This window comes from Clarias gariepinus, chromosome 21 (genome assembly GCF_024256425.1).
Source record: "Clarias gariepinus isolate MV-2021 ecotype Netherlands chromosome 21, CGAR_prim_01v2, whole genome shotgun sequence".
NCBI lineage: Eukaryota > Metazoa > Chordata > Actinopteri > Siluriformes > Clariidae > Clarias > Clarias gariepinus.
The window spans coordinates 13,129,906-13,150,358 of NC_071120.1; the positions used below are offsets into that span (position 1 = coordinate 13,129,906).

The 20,453-nt window shown below is 36.9% G+C and overlaps 2 protein-coding genes across 5 annotated transcripts in view; one reads left to right on the forward strand and one right to left on the reverse strand.

The window, feature by feature from the left end:
• Positions 1-1,745: 1,745 nt before the first annotated feature.
• ciz1b (cdkn1a interacting zinc finger protein 1b) lies at positions 1,746-10,660 on the reverse strand. Its single transcript, XM_053480533.1, has 16 exons — positions 10,622-10,660; positions 10,296-10,430; positions 7,631-7,761; positions 7,366-7,529; positions 7,069-7,180; positions 6,902-6,992; positions 6,700-6,782; positions 5,965-6,044; positions 5,696-5,875; positions 5,474-5,598; positions 5,021-5,102; positions 4,254-4,367; positions 3,938-4,066; positions 3,806-3,860; positions 3,595-3,716; positions 1,746-1,910 (listed from the first exon to the last, which is right to left on the reverse strand). Exons 2-16 carry the CDS (start codon positions 10,409-10,411, stop codon positions 1,809-1,811), a joined length of 1,686 nt encoding a protein of 561 aa, XP_053336508.1. The 5' UTR covers positions 10,412-10,430; positions 10,622-10,660; the 3' UTR covers positions 1,746-1,808.
• A 4,978-nt stretch (positions 10,661-15,638) lies between these two features.
• Positions 15,639-20,453, forward strand: part of dnm1b (dynamin 1b) — a 31,024-nt gene continuing 26,209 nt past the window's right edge. For all 4 annotated transcript variants that reach the window (XM_053481241.1, XM_053481242.1, XM_053481240.1 and 1 more), the window contains exons 1-2: positions 15,639-15,974; positions 19,802-19,875. In XM_053481241.1, the coding sequence (XP_053337216.1) occupies positions 15,814-15,974; positions 19,802-19,875 (235 nt within the window). In that variant the 5' untranslated portion in view covers positions 15,639-15,813. The remainder of the gene's footprint in view (positions 15,975-19,801; positions 19,876-20,453) is intronic.

Consider the following 20,453-nt stretch of genomic DNA (forward strand, 5'->3'; position numbering starts at 1 on the left):
AGACCACTGTGCTTTACAATAACAACTGACTGTCGTGTTACATAGTTACCTAATTCCAAATGTGTTATACTTATATATTTTATAGTTTTGAAATTCCCAGTATTGTTGTAGAATATACAGTAGAAAATAAATCACTAAATAAAAACAAAAAAATTTACAGGTGATCCCAAACTTTTGAGCCGTAGTGTATATCAGCCTACAGAGGCCCACCACTGACTGACAGAGTAACATCATCCCTTTTTCAGTATGGCCAATTTAGGCCCATTTCTTTCAAGCCATAGCTGAGGCCTAGGGGTTCACTAAAATTCAAACCCGTCTTATGTGATAGGGCAACTGCACTGCTTTGGACCGTAAAGCCCTTCAGAGCGTGGTAAAACCGACTGACCAATAAATTATTGGCACTCAGCTACTTACCTTGGAAAACATTTACAAAAAAATGCTGTCTTCAAAGGATGAGAGGCATTATCAAAGATACCTCTCTAGGCAATCATGTACTATTCACTCTTCTTCCGCAGGTACTACAAGTGCCTCAAAGCCTGCACAACGAGACTGAAAAATAGCTTTTTTCCATGTGGTGGTTATCGCACTGAACAGCTGATCATGGAGTGTTAACATTACTGCACTGTCACTTTCTGTAAATGTTCCACTGCTTTATCCAGAACAATTTATGGACCTTCATAACTTGTGTTCATCATTGCACTACTGTATATTCCACCCATATTTATTCTGTATATACTATATCATTCAGAACTCCAATGTACATATTTTTATCATGTTATTTGAACGTTATCTTCATGACATGTCAATCCACGGCACAATGTTTGCACAGTTTTACTGTACACACACACGCACACGCACACACACACACACACACACACACAAACCATATCTTTATTACCTACTGCACCTGCTGTACATTAATCACTCTCTTCCATGTTCATACGGGTCATAACATCATGTAACACATTTATATTTATTGTAAATAGCCTACTAATTCACTTGTTACATGCTAACTGCATTTCATTGGATCTGTACATGTACTTTGCAAGTTCTAATGTAATTTATCTAATCTAAAATGCTTTTCTGTCATTTTCTAACTTTCCAAAATGATTTATCAAATGAAAATTCTCAGTAATAATAATAATAAGATTGGGTTAGAATGTTATAAACGTCTTTGTGCCATTATTACGTATGCTTGTCAGATTTCGGAAATTCTTTGCAAAAAACTTCACCCAACTTACTTATGTAACACTCACAGCCATGACAGTGCCATTTGGTCATGAAGACACCCACAAACAGTTTTGTGCCTGAGCCTACAGTAACAAAAGTAGACTCCATATCACTTCAGAATAAATGTCAGAATAATACAACCCCTTCACAAAAAATGATTAATGAAAAGTATAAATATGAATCCATACCGCATGCTTCACAGGCTGCTTTAGTATACAAAAATGTTATGCTTCTGCATTAAGTCTATGCAGTGCCTAAGCTCTCGGCAACTCAAGTGGCCTACGGCATTATGAGCATTTATGTGTGTGCTGATGTGTGTTGCCCTGCAATTATGCCGCAAAACTGCCAGTTGGTTGGTGGGGTCTCTTGGCCACTCTCTTGTGAGTTTTGTTGGTGAACTACAAACAATGGTGAATTAAATGAGTAGATCATTTAGAGCTAATAGATGTTAAAACAGTAACTTTTATTTAAATTTATGCAACACAGAACCCCCTAAACCCCCCCCCCAACACATTTGTTGCTTCTTCGTTTGGGCAGCAGCTGGGTGTGTCATGAAATCTGACTTTTTTTTCTCTTCCTCAAGTCTGTCCTTTGTCTGGGCTGTTCTTAATATTCTGTACATTAAAACTGACTGGATTCTCATCATCCTCTTGAGGTAGATTTAACATGGCCTTGTACTTCTGTTTAAAAAAAAAAATCACATTTAGATAAATATATAATGTAATAATTTCACTAAAACTTAGGCAACCAAGAAAACATACAATGAAAAAAAAAAGTTTCTGCTAGTCATCCCGACAGCATAATGCTGACACCGCCATGTTTGACTTTAGGGATGGTTTTAATAAGGTGATGTGTAGTTCTTGATTTCCTGATTCCAATCCAAGTACTCAGACCATATCAGGCTTCTGTTATCCACTGCATCACATAGGCTTAATTGGTGGCGTGCTGCAGTGATGGCTGTCCTTCTGTAAGTGTCTCCCATCTCCACAGTAGAACTCAGGATCTCATTTATAGTGACCCTTAGATTCTTGGTTAACTCTCTGCACAAGGCCCTTCATCCACGATTACTCGGTTTGGTTGGTTGTTCACTCAAGAATGGTGGAAGCTATCGTGCTCTTGGGTGCTCTTAATGCTTCAGAAAGTTTCTTGTATCCTTTAACTTACATGTATCATGATATCAATCCTGTGTCGCAGGGCTACAGAAAATTATCTGGATTTAAATTTACTTTGAGACCCTTTAAATACAGATACATGCCTCTCCTAATTTAGTCCAATGAAGTTGATTAAGAACAGGCGGACTTGAGTCAAATTGTAGAAGCATCTCAATAACCACTCATAGGAGTAGGATACACCAGAGCTCAATTGCATTGCATTGCAGTATTGTCATAACAAAGGGTCTGGATACTTATGTAAATAGAATATTTCTTAATAATAATACATTTTTTTTTTTTACAAATTAACAAAAACTTTGAACATCTGTTTTCACGTGGTCATATTGTGAAGTATTGTGTGTAAAATCATAAGGAAAAAATGTTTTTAGATGAGTGAGAAACAACAAAATGTAACAAAAGTTCTTCTAGCTTGCATTATTCATCCCTGGTAAGGAACATTTTGACGGACTCTCTTTTTTGACATCTTCTTCTTCTTTGTCTTTCGGCTGTTCCCTTTTAGGGGTCGCCACAGCGAATCATCTGCCTCCATCTAACCCTATCCTCTGCATCCTCTTCTCTCACACCAACTAACTTCATGTCCTCTCTCACTGCATCCATAAATCTCCTCTTTGGTCTTCCTCTAGACCTCCTGCCTGGCAGTTCCAACCTCAGCATCCTTCTACCGATATATTCACAATCTCTCCTCTGAACATGTCCAATCCACCTCAATCTGGCCTCTGACTTTATCTCCAAAACATCTAACGTGGGTTGTCCCTCTGATAAACTCATTCTTAATCCTATCCATCCTTGTCACTCCCAAAGAGAACATCAACATCTTCAGCTCTGCTACCACTCTGCCTCCTGTCTTTTCTTCAGCGCCACTGTCTCTAAGACGTAGAGCATTGCTGGTCTCACCACTGTCCTGTACACCTTTCCTTTCATTCTCGCTGATACTCTTTTATCGCACAACACACCTGACACTTTTCTCCACCCATTCCAACCTGCCTGTACCCGCCTCTTCACCTCCTTTCCACACTCTCCATTGCTCTGGACTGTTGACCCCAAGTACTTAAAATCCTACACCTTCTTTACCTCTGCTCACTGTAGAGGGAGTTCTTTTTTGACATTGTTGGTTCAAAAAGTTATGAGCCATCTTTCACTCTAATATGTATATTCATGGTTACCATGTTAAACTTTTTGAAGCCTTTATTACCTGTAAGTTCTGGTAATGAGTGAGAGACTTGCAGTGTGTTTCTCGAGCGCGGGACTCAAAGTGGTAGAACTTATGGCAGAGTTTACAGAGGAAGCCTGCTACTGGGACGACAAAACTGGTGCCTGTGACAGAAGGTATTAAAACTGATAAAACCCTTTATGAAATATTTATCCCCAGATCATAATGAATCATAATGAATCTCAGTGCTCACCGTATTGTGTCTCTGGATCATAGGCTTTATCATCTTCAACCTCGCATGCATTAACCTTTAGGGAGAAAAGCAGAAGGTCATGGACTATAAAGCAAACAAAGAACTGATAGTGTAGGCAAAAACGCCATGAACCTGTTCAGACACCAGGTCTCCTTCCTCATCTTCACTTCCTTCTTCCTCATAGTCATCTTCATCTTCAAAGCAACCTATGGCATCTAATGTTATGAGTTCCTCCATGACTTCAGGTCCCCCTTCTTTTAGCTAAAGCAAAACAGAGCAACGCACAGACTAATACATATATTATATTACCCCTTTTCTTTTATTTCTGTGAGCATAGAAGGTTTAGAAATATTTTTTTGCCCCATCTCCCCCTACATGTCTTTCAGCCAAGGTTGTGTTGATTTCCTTTAAACTCTGATTCAGACAAAGCAATGTGCAGCGTACACACCTCCTCTACCTGCTGTTTGTGCTCTGGGGACTTCATGTGCTCCACAAACTTGCGAGGAGTTCTGAAGTGTCGCTCACATACCGTGCAGAATGGCCTGGAGGAGACCTTTGCCAACTGTGATCAACATGAGAGCATCAGCAGCAGAGCTTTAAAGGTCATATACTATATAAATTTTTAAATGTTAATGTTAATTTTCCACCCATTTTCAGTTTTCTCCCGCCTGCACTTTCAGAAACAAAATACAGAAGTGGAAAAATATATGCAACAACATCCTCAAAATTTTGAGATATAAACTTAAAACTAAGAGGTGTAGAGGGCTAGGTTTGCCACTAGGAGTTAGCTGCTGACTACTAACCATTAATACCTAACATAGACCTATTTAACAGCTAAAGATTGCTAGGTTAGCTGTTAACAGTTACCTACTACCACCTAGCCTAGGTTTATTTATTTTAGCTTTTAAAAAAGTTTTAAGAAGGCCAGAGAATGGCTGTTGGGCTTTGCTAAGTATTGAGCCAGGGGAGGGGCTCTTGGAATATGAAGTTACAACAGCAGGAAAATCTGATTTGCTTATTTAAGCCCAAGCCAATACAAAGTTGGAAAAACTCACAAAAATCAGGTAAAGTTTTATATATATATATATATATATTTTTTTTATTATTATTTTTTTTTTATTTAAACACACAGACTGGAGACCTTCTGTATGACTATAAATGACTAAAAAGTGAATTTCGTATAAAAAAGATCTATATCTCTATATTTATTCATACCTTGTGCTTCTTGGTTCTTCTGTGTTCGATAAGATCACCAGTAAAGTGACACTGGCAGATTGCACACCAGCGCTGCAGGCCTCTGTAACACAGTAGTACAGTAATTTAATTAAATTCCAATTATAATTTAGACTTAATTCCTACTTGTTTTACAGGTAGAGTCTGCTGAACCCACAATGATCATGCATTCTGCTTGTATCAGATAAAATTCATAAATTGTTTTTTGAAGAGTCTAGCTAAGAAACCACCAGAGACCAGCAGTTAAAAGTTATGTAAATTTTGTATTTATTTAGAAGTAATTTAACGTAATTATGTAGAGACATGTCCGATGGGGTAATAGGCTCTGGCCCCACTGCAATGTAGCATGCTAATGTAGCTTATTGAAGCAGGTGGTCATGGAACTGCCCAGTGCCCAGGTGATTAAAATTGAACTGTAATACGTGTGATCCATGCCTGTATTTGCTCTGTAGTGACTGGTGCATTTTGGGTAACAGTGTTGCCAGACATGTGTTACTCAGGTGCTGAATCTCCATCATCTTCTGCTGGTGCTCAAAGCTGATCATGTGAGTCTGAAATTCCTGCATCAAACCAACATTTCGGGCCATCACAAGCCTGTGATATACATTTACACAAAGTATATATATTTTTTTTTCCTTTAGCAAGATATAATTTTACCTGCTGGTTTGGAGATGTGACATTGCAGATATAGCAGCAGTATTTCTCTGCAGCCATGCTTTTGTCTTTGTCCAAGCCCGGGCCTGCAGCAGCTGCTGCCTCCTCTGACCCGGTGCTGAAGGCTCGACTCTCACTGCTGCGCTGAATAGTGACCTTAAGAGATGTTCCGACACCCAGCACCTGTATGCCAATACACCATACACTCTGTCCATTTAGAACTGCGTTAATCGTATTGCATGCTAGCACCAAAATGGTGGACAGCTGATCACCTGTGCCTCTGCTGTCCTGCTCTCTTCCTTGTCAGCTTCAGCAGATGAAGATTCTTTCTCTGCATAAGCATGAATGTAGTCTAAGGCAGGTACAAACAGGCAAATTCAAAAGTTACATTTTATCTAAACAATACAAAATGGTATTTAAATACATAAAGATAACAATTAATGAATTAATAGCATCATTCTTTTAAATAAACTAAGAAGACAGAATCTTAGACCTAACTTATATTGAAAACTGAATACAAATAAAATTATGAACTCAAGGCCCTTTAATGTAGCAGACAAGGAAATACTGAGCACATCGATTTACTATAAACACTCATCATATTATCCTTACAACATAAGAGACAAATTAAAAAGTAATAAAATAGCTTATATGCCATGTACACACCAATTTATTAATTGGGTGTTGAAGTTCACAATTAATAAGTAAAGGAATAAATTGACAGACAGATAAATAGATAAGTTCTGGTTTAAGCGCTGTATTAAAAGCTGCCATATAATAATGTTGAAAGCTAAAACAAAAATTTGGGGTTTGTAGGTTGGATCTCTGAAATGTGAAATTAATAGAAATATAAAAAAATTAAATACTGTGTTTAAGGTTATATGTATTTGTTGTTTGTTGCATTTAGTAGACTACTTTTGTGCTAGCAGGTAAGGACGGCACGTGCTGCTGGCTACCACCGCAAGTATATTTCAGACGTGTGGGAAACACTAATATGGCCAACTAACCTTCCTGCTCTTGGATCATTGATGGATCAGCTAATTTTTGCTCTGTATCACCATCTTCAAGCTCTTCAACCAACCCAGTAGTTCTGTGTAATTCAGAATGTAGAGGTTTAGTTAAGTGAAACTTAAAATGATTGGCACATGAAAACAGTGATCATATTTTAAGTCTCAATTTATTGACTTTTAAAAATGTATTTATGATTACCCATTATTCTTCTGTTTTTTCTCAGGAGGCTCTGTTTGCTCAGAGGATGAGGCCTGGGTTTCAACAGAGGCTTCCACTTTTCCACTTTCCACTGCATCAACACAAGAATGAAAGTTCTGAAAAGCGCCACTATTTGCTGGCACCGTTGCTCAGACAAATAAACTCACCCTCTTTTAAAGTCTTTACACCTGTTCTGCATTTGCTCATCTGCCCATTACTTTTTTCTTCTGCAACATGGCCATTTTGGTACTTTCTGTGAACACTGTGCAAAGAGCCTTCCTAAAACGTAAAACATTGATACAAATCGCAATTCAAAACAATTCATAACAAAAAAATTATAATAATCACCCTTAAAATGGCTAAATGACAGAATAATATTGCAGATTTTTTTGCACTTTTTTTTTTATATAAGAAGTTTAGGTTTGGAAAATAGCTCCAGCTATGTTGAGATGAAAAGCTGTCACCTTATTCAGAAAAGATCCACGTGACTCACGGTGATGTTCAGGGATAAAAGCCATACGAGGCATTCTCAGTGGAACACCGACAGGAGCAGAGCCGAGAAGAGACCTGCCGCCTCCTGAAGATAATGAAGGTAAGTGCAGCTGCTTCCCACGACATGGTGGCATCTCTTCAACAGTCCAGGAAAGTTAAAGACATTGGGAATTACACGTTAGAAAATTACTCAGTCAGCAGTAGCAAAATGTACAAACCCAAAACTAAGGTTTTTACCAGGTCTCCGAGCCATGGGCATGGTCTGTTGCAGCAGGGGGTAGGGACCCAGGAGGCCCTGTGAATGAGCAGGTCTGACATTCTGTGCAGATGGAAACGAATGTCCTCCACGAGGTCCTCTACCTTGCATTCTGGGAATGAGTATTAAAAGTTTAGAAGGCCTGAAGCACAAGTACATGCACTAAGCTGATAAAAGACACCCTTTGTAAAAGTTCTCAGCAGTTCTACAATTTGAAGCAAAACATGTGTTCCTTCATAAGCTACTATTACTTTTCATTTTTTATTACTTGGGTGAAAATGAGAACACCACAAACCTGACTTGACTAAATTACTGTTCAGGAAAAAATCAGAAAATTTTGATTTATGCTTTTATGCAGCTGGTGTTGTCTTGTTAGACAGATACTAATAGTGCTGATGACTGTTTATCTGGCTTTCAATCATCACTACTTACATGATTATTGAACTCTGTAGTTTTCAAAACAGAAGTGTTACTAATTTAACTTTTTAAAATCTTTAAAAGTTGATCCTAACAAGAATTTACCTTGATATTTTATTACAAATTTTGCCATTAGAAGTGCTTTAATCTCTAGTTACACAAAAAGTTTGCACTCATTACGCTCATGAATTATATGTAAAATTTGGTATATAAGATTGGTCAAGGTCACATGCTTTGCATAAATCCAAGGTGATATCTGGCTGGCAGATATTTAATTTCACAAAACCAAGTTAATGTGTGGGCTTTAAAACTATTATAAATCATAATGCAGTAAAATATACTATAATGATTAAGTATGTGTAGTTTTTAACCAAAATCCCAGACATCCCAGGTTTATTATTATACTAGAGGGTAACCTGACACCTCTGTGCTACCATAACCGGCTAATAGAGTGTGCGGTCTGCTACAATATTTCGGCAGCCTTATATATATATATATATATATATATATATATACTCAAGTCAAATACTAGCTGATTTTAAATTTTAAGAGTGAATTTTAATTTTAATTTAAAAATTAAGAGTTTGTAGGGTTAAAGGTAAAAATAAGCTGATCAGCTTTAATGTAATCAGTGATATTATTTCAGGTTGAAGGCCATGTACATGTCTGCCTGCAACAAAGATGAAGCCCTTATTTTAAAACTGTATTTTCATTTTTAAATTTTGTTTGGTGTGACAACATTACTGTACAGTGCATCCGGAAAGTATTTACAGCCTTAATCAGGGAGGTGACCAAGAACCCGATGATCACTTTGTCAAAGCTCCAGAGGTCCACCTTGGAGAGAGTAGAACCTTCCAGAAAGACAACCATCTCTGCAGACGGAAGCCACTCCTTAGTAAACGGCACATGGCAGCCCGCCTGGAGTTTGTCAAAAGGCACCTGAAGGACTTTCAGACCATAAAAAATCTAAATTCTCAGGTATGAAGAGACTCTCTGGCCACTCTACCATATAGGCCTGATTGGTGGATTGCTGCAGAGAAATTATTCTGTAACCTTTCCCAGACAATCCTGTCTCGGAGGTCTATAGACAATTCCTTCATGCTTGGTTTGTGTTCTGACATAAACTGTCAACTGTGGGACCTTATATAGACTGGTGTGTGACTTTCCAAATCATGTCCAATGAACTGAATGTACCCCAAGTGGACTCCAATTAAGCTTCAGAAACATCTCAAGGATGATCAGGGGAACCAGGATGAGCCTGAGCTCAATTTTGAGCTTCATGGCACAGGCTGTGAATACTTATTTACGCTGTGAATACTTATGTACATGTGCTTTCACAAATTTTTTATTTTGAATAAATTAGCAAAAATCTCAAGTAAACTTTTTTCATGTTGGGGTGTTGAATTCTGGGGTAAAAATAATTTAATGCATTTTAGAATAAGGCTGTGACATACCAAAATGTGGAAAAAGTGATGCGCTGTATTATATAGTATAGGAAATTGTACACAACTTACCTAGTTCACAGCAAGATTTTAAATCTACGGTCATTTTATCTTATTACAATCAGTGGAAAAGAGATAGAAAAGTTTATGTTTATGTTTAATTTAAGTTTACACTTCCTTTTCGGTAATTGGAGAGTTAATCACAGATGAGAATTTAAAAAGCTAGATCATATAAAGATGTTTTAAAACAACTCCACTTATAACTCGCTGTTATTTCAGCAGTGACAATATGAACTAATCCCAGTAAAAAATACTCAGTTTAGCGTTTTTAATGAATATCTGTGGGTGCAGGTGTTTGCTTACAATGAACAAGTAGCATGAAATCTGACACATAACTCTCCATAAAATCGCTTTTACTCAACATTTTGATTTCACTGATAGTTAAACTTTAGACAGATATCTAAATACTGCAAAACTTTCATTACATTCAGTCCAGCCAGTTTTGCGTGATGCTGTGAAAAATCTGTGCTGAGACTGATGGTTTCTGGTCCGCCAATATATGAAACCTAAAGATATCATTGAAAGAGCGAGTTTCAGATAAAACCTTTCATTTGTTATTATAGATGATGTTGCATTTAACCCTTTCTCTCCAGATTTATTGGGCTTGTTGTTGATTGTAACGACATTCCACTGCAATAAGAGAAATAAACATTGATGCACAGAGTGGCTGTGAGCTAAATGTTTTGCAGTGTGAGTGTGTAAGGAGCAGGTGCTCAGGTGTGTATACCGTGTCCCTGTGTGCAGGTGAGGAGGAGGTGAGGACAGAGACAGCAGAGACGGGATCAGCGCGCGAGGCCCAGCAGCTGGAAACCGCTGCAGCTGCTTCTCCTTGCCGCGGATCATCCTGGCTTTCTTCTCTCTCCTGGATGCAAAACTACAGCATTTTTCCCAACAAACTGCACTGGCTGACTTTTTAAGGTTTATAACAGCGTCGCGTGCAGCGTTATTAGTCTATCGACTTCTAAAATGACTCAACCGAGAAAACCGCTTGGAGGACTAACCTGTACACAAAACACTTATTGTTTATAATTGTTTATATATACATTTAATTACCAGTTATACGCGACGTTAGCTTATTCAAACTCCACCACAACAGTAAACAAATCATTGACTTCTTCGTTCAGTAAAATACGAAGGCAGCCGTGCTTGTGCGCCCCCGTGCGCCCCGGAGGAAAAGTGCAGGCTCAACGTTTTTTATTCCAGAACGTACTGTATTCTCTGATCTCCACTGCATAGGGGCACTAATATACAGTATAACTCAACTGAGTCTTAATACCTTCCCTCACGTGCTGTGCGCTTATTATTATTATTCCGTTCAATTGGTCATTGTCGCAAAGCAGCTTTATTGTATCAAAGGAAATTAGGGAAATCAGTGTGGAATGTGTGAGAAAATATGTGCAGTACTGTGCAAAAGTCTTAGGCACCATATTATATGCTGTACCAATATTGTTTCATATGTTTATCATGTCTACATAATTATGTACTAAATCATTTAGTATTTTCATATATAACTTTATAAATAAATAACATGACAGAAGAATATAAGCATGGCTGTAAAGAAAAACATATAGTACAAGACAGACCAGTTTTCAGATGGAAACAAAAAATCTAATGTATGCTCCTAGGATTTACATAAAAATAGAAAGGAGCAAGTGTGACAAAATTACCAGAAGAACTCATACTCTCCAGCAAGCTGTGTCTAAAACTGCACAAATCTGTGTCTAAAACTCCTGTTTTTAAGCAATAAGTTTTCACTCCAAATATTGACTGTTTATTTTATTACTCTTTATTGCTCTTTATAGAAGTTTCTTTTATGCAGAAGTTTTCAAAAGCATCTTTTGCTTATGCCATATTTTTGTATGTGCCCAGGACTTTTGCACAGTATTATAAGTAAACTTAGCAATTAGGTTTTACTGAGCTTGCTGGAGAATATAAGAATTTAATCCAGAAGCAAATTATAGCTATTTATAAACCAACAGGGACCAGAAATCATTATTGTCAATGTTATTATTATTAATAATAATAATAATAATAATAATAATAATAATAACAATAATAATAAATATGGTAGTGACTAATAAAAATCAAACTAATAAAATCTTTGTACTGATGATTCCTCTGATAAATTCACTGATAAATTCTTACACACTAGTCCTGGACATTTTTGTATTTTGCTGTTGTATTTTTAAATTTGTGTTTTGCACATCATGGCGATTTAGAATGCAATGGCTATGATTGTTCTACTAAAAAGTGTACATTAAAATCAATAGTACTTTGAAATTATTTCTTGAGGAAAACTCATTTACTTATCACAAACCAATATAAACTTTGGTTGATGACACCAGAAGTAATGAAAGCTGTTACAAATGTTATAATATCTTCACCCTCATAATGAAACACAATGCAAAATTTAGGTTTAAGGAAAGGGTTGTTGTAAAGTTAATTCTGCTTTAATACAATGTGACACTTTTCTAATGAAATAAAAACCTTGCTGAGTACAATAAATCCCAAAACAAAGAAAATTCAGAAAAACAGAGAATAAGAAGTGGTTCAACAAATCAGTGAACTGAACAGGACAACTTGCCTATCAGATGAAGAGGGGGGGAAAATCAGTTTTGAAGTATATAATTTTACTGTTTTTGTTTACATTCGCAAGTAATTCATGAGTAAAGTATTTATTTTATTTTCCCCCTTCCTTCTTTTTTCTAAGCCTAAAAATATATTTTGTCCATATAGATCTGAACATAATGTATGCTCCTTGTGCTCCACTGCCAGTCACAGAAGCACTTTCTGTCACTTTCTTTCAGGAACTGAATAAATGTTTTTTTTCATGTAAAGGTTACTTTGTACCCTTAATAACTGCATCTACATCATTCTGAATTCCTCTGAACTATCCATGTCTTTGTTCACGACTAATGAAGCTACAAGGCTAATTAGCTGCTACTGCAAGGCTGAGTCCCTAATCCCTCTTCTAAATTCATCCTCAGTAGGGCTGCAACTAATAACTATTTTGAAAATCTATTAATCTATTGATTACTGAAGTGATTAATTGATTAATTTGATTACAAATGGCACAATTACTCAATATTTCTTATTTAGACTGCCCAAATTGTGCCATTTGTAATCGAGTTGTAACAATCAATTGTTTTTGTTTATTGTTTTATACTTGTACAGCACTTCGGTCAGTGGAAGTTGTTTTAAATGTGCTTCATAAATAAATTTGATTGATTGATTAAATCAAGAGAATAAAGATGAATAGATCATCAAAAATGTCTTTTAATGAACTTTCCTGATAAAAATACATCTGAAACAAATGAAAAGCAATAATATACAATTATGAACTTCAAAACAAAATCTTTCCCTCTGATTCTAGGAGCGAAAAGTGAAATGTTCTCACACTTAGGAGAAACCTTTGCCTGTGAAGGTGTTTTTATCGCGCTATTACTCACTTTACTCCAGTAAGTTTAACAGTCCAAACATGTCAGGCTTTTATTGCCATTTCAACCATATACAGTTCAGTACATAGTCAAACAAATAAACGTTTCTTCAGGACCAAAGTCCTACATATAGTACTTACAACATTTTAACAATAACAAACAACATGTTAACATTTAACAAACCTGGCTAAGACAAAATGTCTTAAAAGTAATGTCTACATTTTTTAAGACAAATTGTCTTGTGGCTATGTGGACTTTTGTGAGACTTTCTCTATTAGGAGTTTTATCCAACCCATAACTTCAGAAATGTTTTACCATTTTCCACTAGATGGCGCATTTGAAATAGAAAGGAGTCTAAAGACCAGTACAAAAAGGACAGGCTACAAGTACAATGCTATCTGTAATGTTCTTTTTTGACCGTTTGTGGAATAAGTATTAACGCAAACTCTATATTAGATGAAAAAAAAAATCTAAATTCTAAATTTCTAAAAAACGTCTCATCTGTTCCCCCCAGTGGTCTGTAATAAGCACTCTTAGTACAAGGTTGCCATAAATGCTGTTGTCTTACAAAAAGAATAGGGTAAAGTAATTTATTTTAAAGATAACCACAAGATAAATCATTTTTCAATGTTTAAATGTTTTTTTTTTTTTTTTACTTACTGTTAATGTATTTGATATTATTGAATATATGATATTATGCGAACGTTCCCATGCCTCTATGTCTATAAAACAACCCCCTCAACAAATACAAATACTCAACCCTAACTCTGGAACCCTTGTCTAAGCAGAAAAACCCTTGTCTAACTGGAAATATGGAATATCATCTAACTGTCTTCGGGTCTCTCTGTGACTTACATATTCATAACTTGTTCTTTGATGTATAAGACATATCTTAGATATACATTCTTTGCTGATAATAAACAGAGAACTTTAGACATATTGTGTGTACATATCTCTCTCTCTGGGTAACCCCGCCTGGGAAGTATATCAAGGCATGGCGGATTCATCAAGCAATCATTTTTCTTCTTTTAATTCAGTATAAAACTTAATAATTTGGGCACTTGTCTTAACCCTAACACTCCCAAAGTGAATACCAGTAGGTAAACTAACAAAGCAAAATTGCTGAACAGACTGATTGACCTTTGGTTTCTTCCTGCAGTCCAGTGTTCCCCAGGTTGGTTTACAACAGTCATTCTAAAACAGAGTTAAGCCCCTTTTAATACCCCATTAAAATGTGAAAATCAGCTCATTTGAAATGTGAACATTTTCTGCAGCCCACCCAAACCTTTAATAACAACTCTGATCAACACAGGGGACTAAGATAAATGAGGAATATCACACTGTTTAAATTGCATGGCTTTTCTTTATTAGTGTCTGATAACTTTTTAAATTTCAAATTTAAAACTTTTTATGTATTTATTATCAGAAGATGTTGAGGTTCTCTTTGGTAGTGACAAGGATGGACAGGATCAAGAATGAGTTCATCAGAGGGACAACCCATGTTAGATGTTTTGGAGATAAAGTCAGAGAGGCCAGATTGAGGTGGTTTGGACATGTTTAGAGGAGAGATTGTGAGTATATCGGTAGGAGGATGCTGAAGTTGGAACTGCCAGGCAGGAGGTCTGGAGAAAGACAAAAGAGGAGATTTATGGATTCAGTGAGAGAGGACATGGAGTTAGTTGGTGTGAGAGAAGAGGATGCAGAGGATAGGGTTAGATGAAGGCAGATAATTTGCTGTTGCGACCCCTCAAAGGGAACAGCCGAAAGACAAAGAAGAAGATTTATTTATTATCAGAAGGGTGCATGTTGCAGCAGACACTATGCGAGGTCGCTGTAGACAAGACACAGTCTGATCCAGGGTTTTAATTGCTTATCGTATGCACTGTCACCGTAGATACTCTGCAGTTTGATCTGTGGTTTCAGTAGTTATGTTATCTCGACTGGACTTACCCATTTTAGCTGTAGATGCTTATTACAGCCGCCTGTTACAGCCGGTGAGGAATACCTGTGACAAGCTCACTGTTAAGGTAACAAAATACCTGAGCAAACACACAAACACTGGCTATGGCCAATCAGAATTTTTGTTTCAGATAGATAGATAGAAAGATAGATAGATAGATAGATAGATAGATAGATAGATAGATAGCGTCTCGCGGCCCACCTGCAGTACCCTTACGGCCCACTAGGTTTCGGAAACACTGTTTTCTAGTTAAGGCAATTCGTAAGATAAGGCACTTAGGTAATAAAGATGAAAGATTAAATGAATGAACGAATGAATGAATCATCCTCATCATAACCAAGGACAGCAAGAACGATAAAAAACCCATTAATTAATTAATAATAATAATAATAATAATAATAAAGGTGATTGGCATTAAAAAAAGTTTTTATTCGTAAAGTGCTTTAAAATCCACCTTTTTCACTTCCACTTCCCAAACAGCCTAATAAAAAGCTATTAGTCTGTCTGGAAAAGGACTTCATAATATTACGCAATATTGTAAGGTCAGTTTTTGTTTATAGTCAATTCTACTTATGAGAGGAATTAAAAATCCAATCTGGCAACCCTAAAATCATCTCAGCTCAAAGCGCGTGCGCGCGCGCGCGTGTGTGTGTGTGTGTGTGCGTGAGAGAGAGAGCGCATATGCAAAATGACCCTGTCTATGAAGGTATCCACTAAAATCTGAGCGAGCCCCTGGACAGCATTTGTCCACTAGACATTGGACAATAAAACATTTGGACATCACGGTACTGGTGACTCCTCGCTGTTTCTCCAGTTCAAGGTGAAGCAGAAGCTTAGCAGCAGAAAAAATGGGAAATCGGGGGATGGAAGATTTGATTCCGTTGGTTAACCGGATGCAGGATGCGTTTTCTGCGATCGGACAAAATGCCAACCTGGACCTTCCCCAGATCGCCGTGGTTGGAGGTCAGAGCGCAGGGAAAAGCTCGGTACTGGAGAACTTCGTGGGGAAGTAAGTGATGCAAAAAGCGCCACGAAACATCATCTACAGCTTCATCTGGGGAAATCCGTGTCAGGCTAATTCATTACACCATTACAGTAACCTGAGCAAGTTCAGAGCTTTATTTTCCACACAATAATATATAATAAATATACAGTTACATAATAGAACTGTTTCAACATTTTACTGTAAGAACAAGCATTTAGTCTTATTTATTCCCATTCTAATGTTATGCAGGTTTATTATATTAAACAATATTCAAAGAAGAACCATCACTCGTACTCAAACCTCTTCATTTTCAGGGAAATTTATGTTAGTTAAACAAGATATTTCTTCACTAACATATCACTACAAACACTTACCCGATATTAAGGCACTGGGATCAGTGATTATATATTATTTGGGAGAAAATTCTGCCGAGGGTGTGTTTTCTCACAAAACATGAATGATCGATAGGCCAGCTGTCTCTGTGAATTTTAAACAGGCTGGTTCGTGATGAGCTCAAAGGCTGGAGGATCCTGTTCAAAGCACTGAGGCAACACCACTGCCTTTTTTCGTTAGTGCTATATTACGATCAAGGGTTTTCTATAGTACACATGCTTTCTATTGGCAGAGGTTTGGGGTTTTACAGCAACATTAAGAAATGGGCGCAAGGCCATGAATGCATGTAAGAATGATGCGGAGGTAATCCTTTCTATCCTCTCTTCTCTGGACAGTGTTGCCTGATGATCATTATAATGTTTCAACGTTTAACCCGCAAATATATTAACTCATGATTTTATGCCACCACGAGTGTTATAATGCTACAGTAAAGCCCTGGCGTATAAGAAATAAAGAAAGGGAGGAGATGACCATCATGCAGTCACGTGACACTCCCACGTTTGTTCTCTGTCGGTAGAATCTTCCCCTAAATAGCGAGATTCGGGTCTCGTGTTTTCAGCACCAAGGACAGTTACCTTTTTTTTTTTTTTTTTATTCAGTGGGGTTAATGGTACTGAATAGTTCATATAAACCCACTGCAGTCCCTGCATAAAAAAGACATATCTTATGCAGATAAAAAGAAAACATTATCTTAAGCTTTCCATAGATCTAAAATAGCCAACATGTTCAATATGTGACGTATCTAAGCACTAATATTTAATATGTAGAATACATGCATGTACGTATAGTCTATTTTAAGGGATATCAACATGTTTAAAAAAAATTATATTAAAGAAATGTTTTGCTTTGCATATTGATAGTAAATATACTGTATAACAGGCAAGCGGTTCCTGCATTTGGTCAGGGTTCCAAACGTCGGCTGTTATTAAACAGCGTTTTCATTACAGACTAGCCTTTTTAGAACGAGAAGAGGCCTCCTTTAAAAAAACATCCGCTTCATGTGTGCAATCAGCTGCTCGTGCTCTCTCTCTCCACTCTGCACGGACACAGGCAGCTTTGTGCACCGGCAGCGCGCGACCTCGGAGCTGCTTAGGATTCTGGCACTAGCTGGCCTGTGTACCGCGCATGCGCGCAGATTCCCCCATACATAGCTGCAGTACCCTAAGTGAAAACAGACCTCGTGATACAAACAGGGTAAAAAGATGCAGCAGTGACTATGGTTGTCATTTAATTTTGCTGTCACTTTAGAAAACTTTAGCCACTTTGTTTGAAAAAATAACTAACAATTGTGTTTATTTGCGAGTTGGGAGAGTAAACTTAAAGAAAAAAAAACTTATTACAACACACACAGTTTACAATTACTTTATTGTATTATTTTTATAATCCTGCTAACGTTTTTATAAAAGCAGAAATCATTTGTGATACATAGAAAAGGTTAGCAGTATGTTGCACATTTTATTATTCAGTAAACTGAAACACAAGCCACTAAAGTCCCAACTTCATTTAATTTAAGTTAAATCACCAGCGTTGAAAACAAAAGCTGCGATAACAGCTATATATGCAGATACATATAGATGTACACTGATCAGCCATAACATTATGACCACCCACCTAATATTAAGTAGGTCTCCTCTTTTGCCACCATGACAGTAATGGCCTGTGCGTTCTAGCGCCTTTCTGTTGGAACCAGCATTTACCTTTTTCTCAATGCCTTCACTCCCCATATGAATGGATGAACATAGTAGAGGTAGGCCAGAACCGGAATTTAATGACATGGAAATGATCTATGCCTACAAAATAAAGTAAATTAATTTAGCCTTTTCTACATTGTAGATTTATGAAATATCTAGAACAGTTTAATGACTGTAAATGTTTGGTTAAATAATCTTTTCCCTTTTTTCATCGCTAATAAAAAAATAAAAAGAGCTAATAGTCCAAACCTTCAGCTTAGTTTGTGTACGTAAAGAAGCAGTTGTTTTATTATTATTCAATTACTTCTATGTTTTTCTTTGATAATGTTTTATATATTCTCTCAGTTCTGAGATTGGACATTTTAGTCAATGTTTTTCTGATTCTGTTATTTTTATTTTCCACATTTTTCTGATTTACGTAATTTATTTCAATCATGGTGCAGATCTACAATACCCACCCACCCCTACTCATCACCTGACTATAGTAATTCAATGAGCGATATTTTAAGCTCTGCTTTTTGCATGTTTCATTGTTCCAGTTTTATTGTTTGTTTGTTTAATTAATCCTCCATTCATGTTTTTACACTAAGATTATATTTCATCTTTAGCTTTCTAAGATATATGGTTTGTATTGTTTGCGTTGCACTGCAAGTGTCTGAACTTGCATCTGTCTTTGCTGACAGAAAGCTAACTCAAGCCATGGACACAGCAGTGTTTGTTTTTTTACTTCCATAATTGGCTCCTAAACAGGACTTGCCTAATATGAAAAGAGAAGTGGAGGAGGGAATTGATCAACAGAATGCTGGAATGGCTCAAGACTACTGTATGTGCCCTGCAAAAATTGGCTGTTTTCACCTTTTTTGGATGATAATTGTTACATAATAGGTGGGAGTTTTGCGAGTGGGAACTGGAAAAAAGACAATGCTAAAAACAAAGTTTTCGATGTTACTAAAACATAAAAAAATAATTGTATTTATATATTACAAATTTTTTATTGACTCCCCTGTGTCTGTGAGGTTGGTGATGTGGTTGATGATGATAAGGAGTGTGACTAAAATATCATGAATTGTGAGTAGATGTGCTTTAAGAGTATATGTGTGAAGGTCTGTGAGAGAGGCAGTAAGTCTGTCTTAGTGTGTAAAAATGGACTTTAGTGGCTATTGCTTTGGAGCTCATGCCTCAGACGTAAACTGTGGTGTGCCTAGAGCACAGCTGCAGTTCTGCAAATGCCATGCTCAGGATATATGAATGTAGTGCACCAAAGGGTTTAGTTTATCCGCACCCGCCGTCTGTATCACACCACCTACACTCAACACCATCACATTTTTGGGCCTAGTAGGGGTCCTCTGCCATTTAGCTGCTCATTAACAGTTACAAACTCACACAGTACCACTTTAAAGAAATGCAAAAGGTGTAAAATCATACTGCATTGTTTTTCTGTTTCCAAATGAAATGTTTTTTTTTTTGTTTTTTTTGCATGATGATAGGGGAGAAGGTAAAACATCATACTCCTGTGCATGCATATTGTTTTATACAAAACAGGTGAAGTGAAAAACGAAAAGATATACTGTACGAACTAACTGTGTAAAAAAAGATCAGTGTTGATTTCAGGTTGTGCTTAACATTCTACTACTTATTGAACTCAAGCTTGTCTAATGTTAACAGATCCCCCTCTCAATGCATTAGGAGACCTTACCTATTTTAAATACTGCTTGATTTGCCTTTTGTATGAGTAAGTGCCCACTGAAATATATTTATTTATTTAAGGGATTTTCTGCCTCGAGGCTCTGGCATCGTGACTCGCCGCCCCTTGGTGTTGCAGCTGATTAACTGTCCAACAGGTAACAAGAGCTTATCATGTAAACTATCTACCATTAGTTTTGATGCTTATTAGCATTATAATTTTATTTATTGGTGCAAAAATACTATTAAAGTGACTGAAAACGCTACAAAGTATTGATTTTTTATCAAACAGGTACTAAAACCTGTGGAATTGTACATAGTTTTTTTTGTTATTTATTTTTCTTAAAAGAAAAGCTACAGGATTCACGAAATAAATGCAAATGCATTGTAATAAAAATGAGATGCAGTGGTAAGTCTTGCCTTACGGCTCCAGGGTTGCCTGTAACTCCATGAGCTCTCATTATTCACTTTTTGACTGAGTGAGTTTTAAATGTTCTCCTATGTTTGTTTGGGTTCTCTTTGTATTCTCTGGTTTTCTTCCACCTACCCACACTGGGTGTGAATGAGTGGGCAAACTTTTCTGCATTGGGCCCTATGATAATTCTACTTGTAATCCTACTTCACAACCAGTGGGATGGACTCAAGATACACTGTGACCTAGAGAAAAGTAAAGTCGATGCTGGAGATGAATAAATAGATCATGTAAATCTACATCACACAGCATCGTTTGCCAGAT

What these genes read in the sequence shown, in the direction of transcription:
- ciz1b (XM_053480533.1), bottom strand. Translation starts at nt 10,411, where the DNA reads ATGATCCGCGGCAAGGAGAAGCAGCTGCAGCGGTTTCCAGCTGCTGGG. An exon ending in GCCCATGGCTCGGAGACCTG is followed by an intron (nt 7,530 to 7,630) that starts GTAAAAACCTTA and finishes GGACTGTTGAAG; the next exon opens with AGATGCCACCATGTCGTGGG. An exon ending in TCACATCTCCAAACCAGCAG is followed by an intron (nt 5,599 to 5,695) that starts GTAAAATTATAT and finishes GGTTTGATGCAG; the next exon opens with GAATTTCAGACTCACATGAT.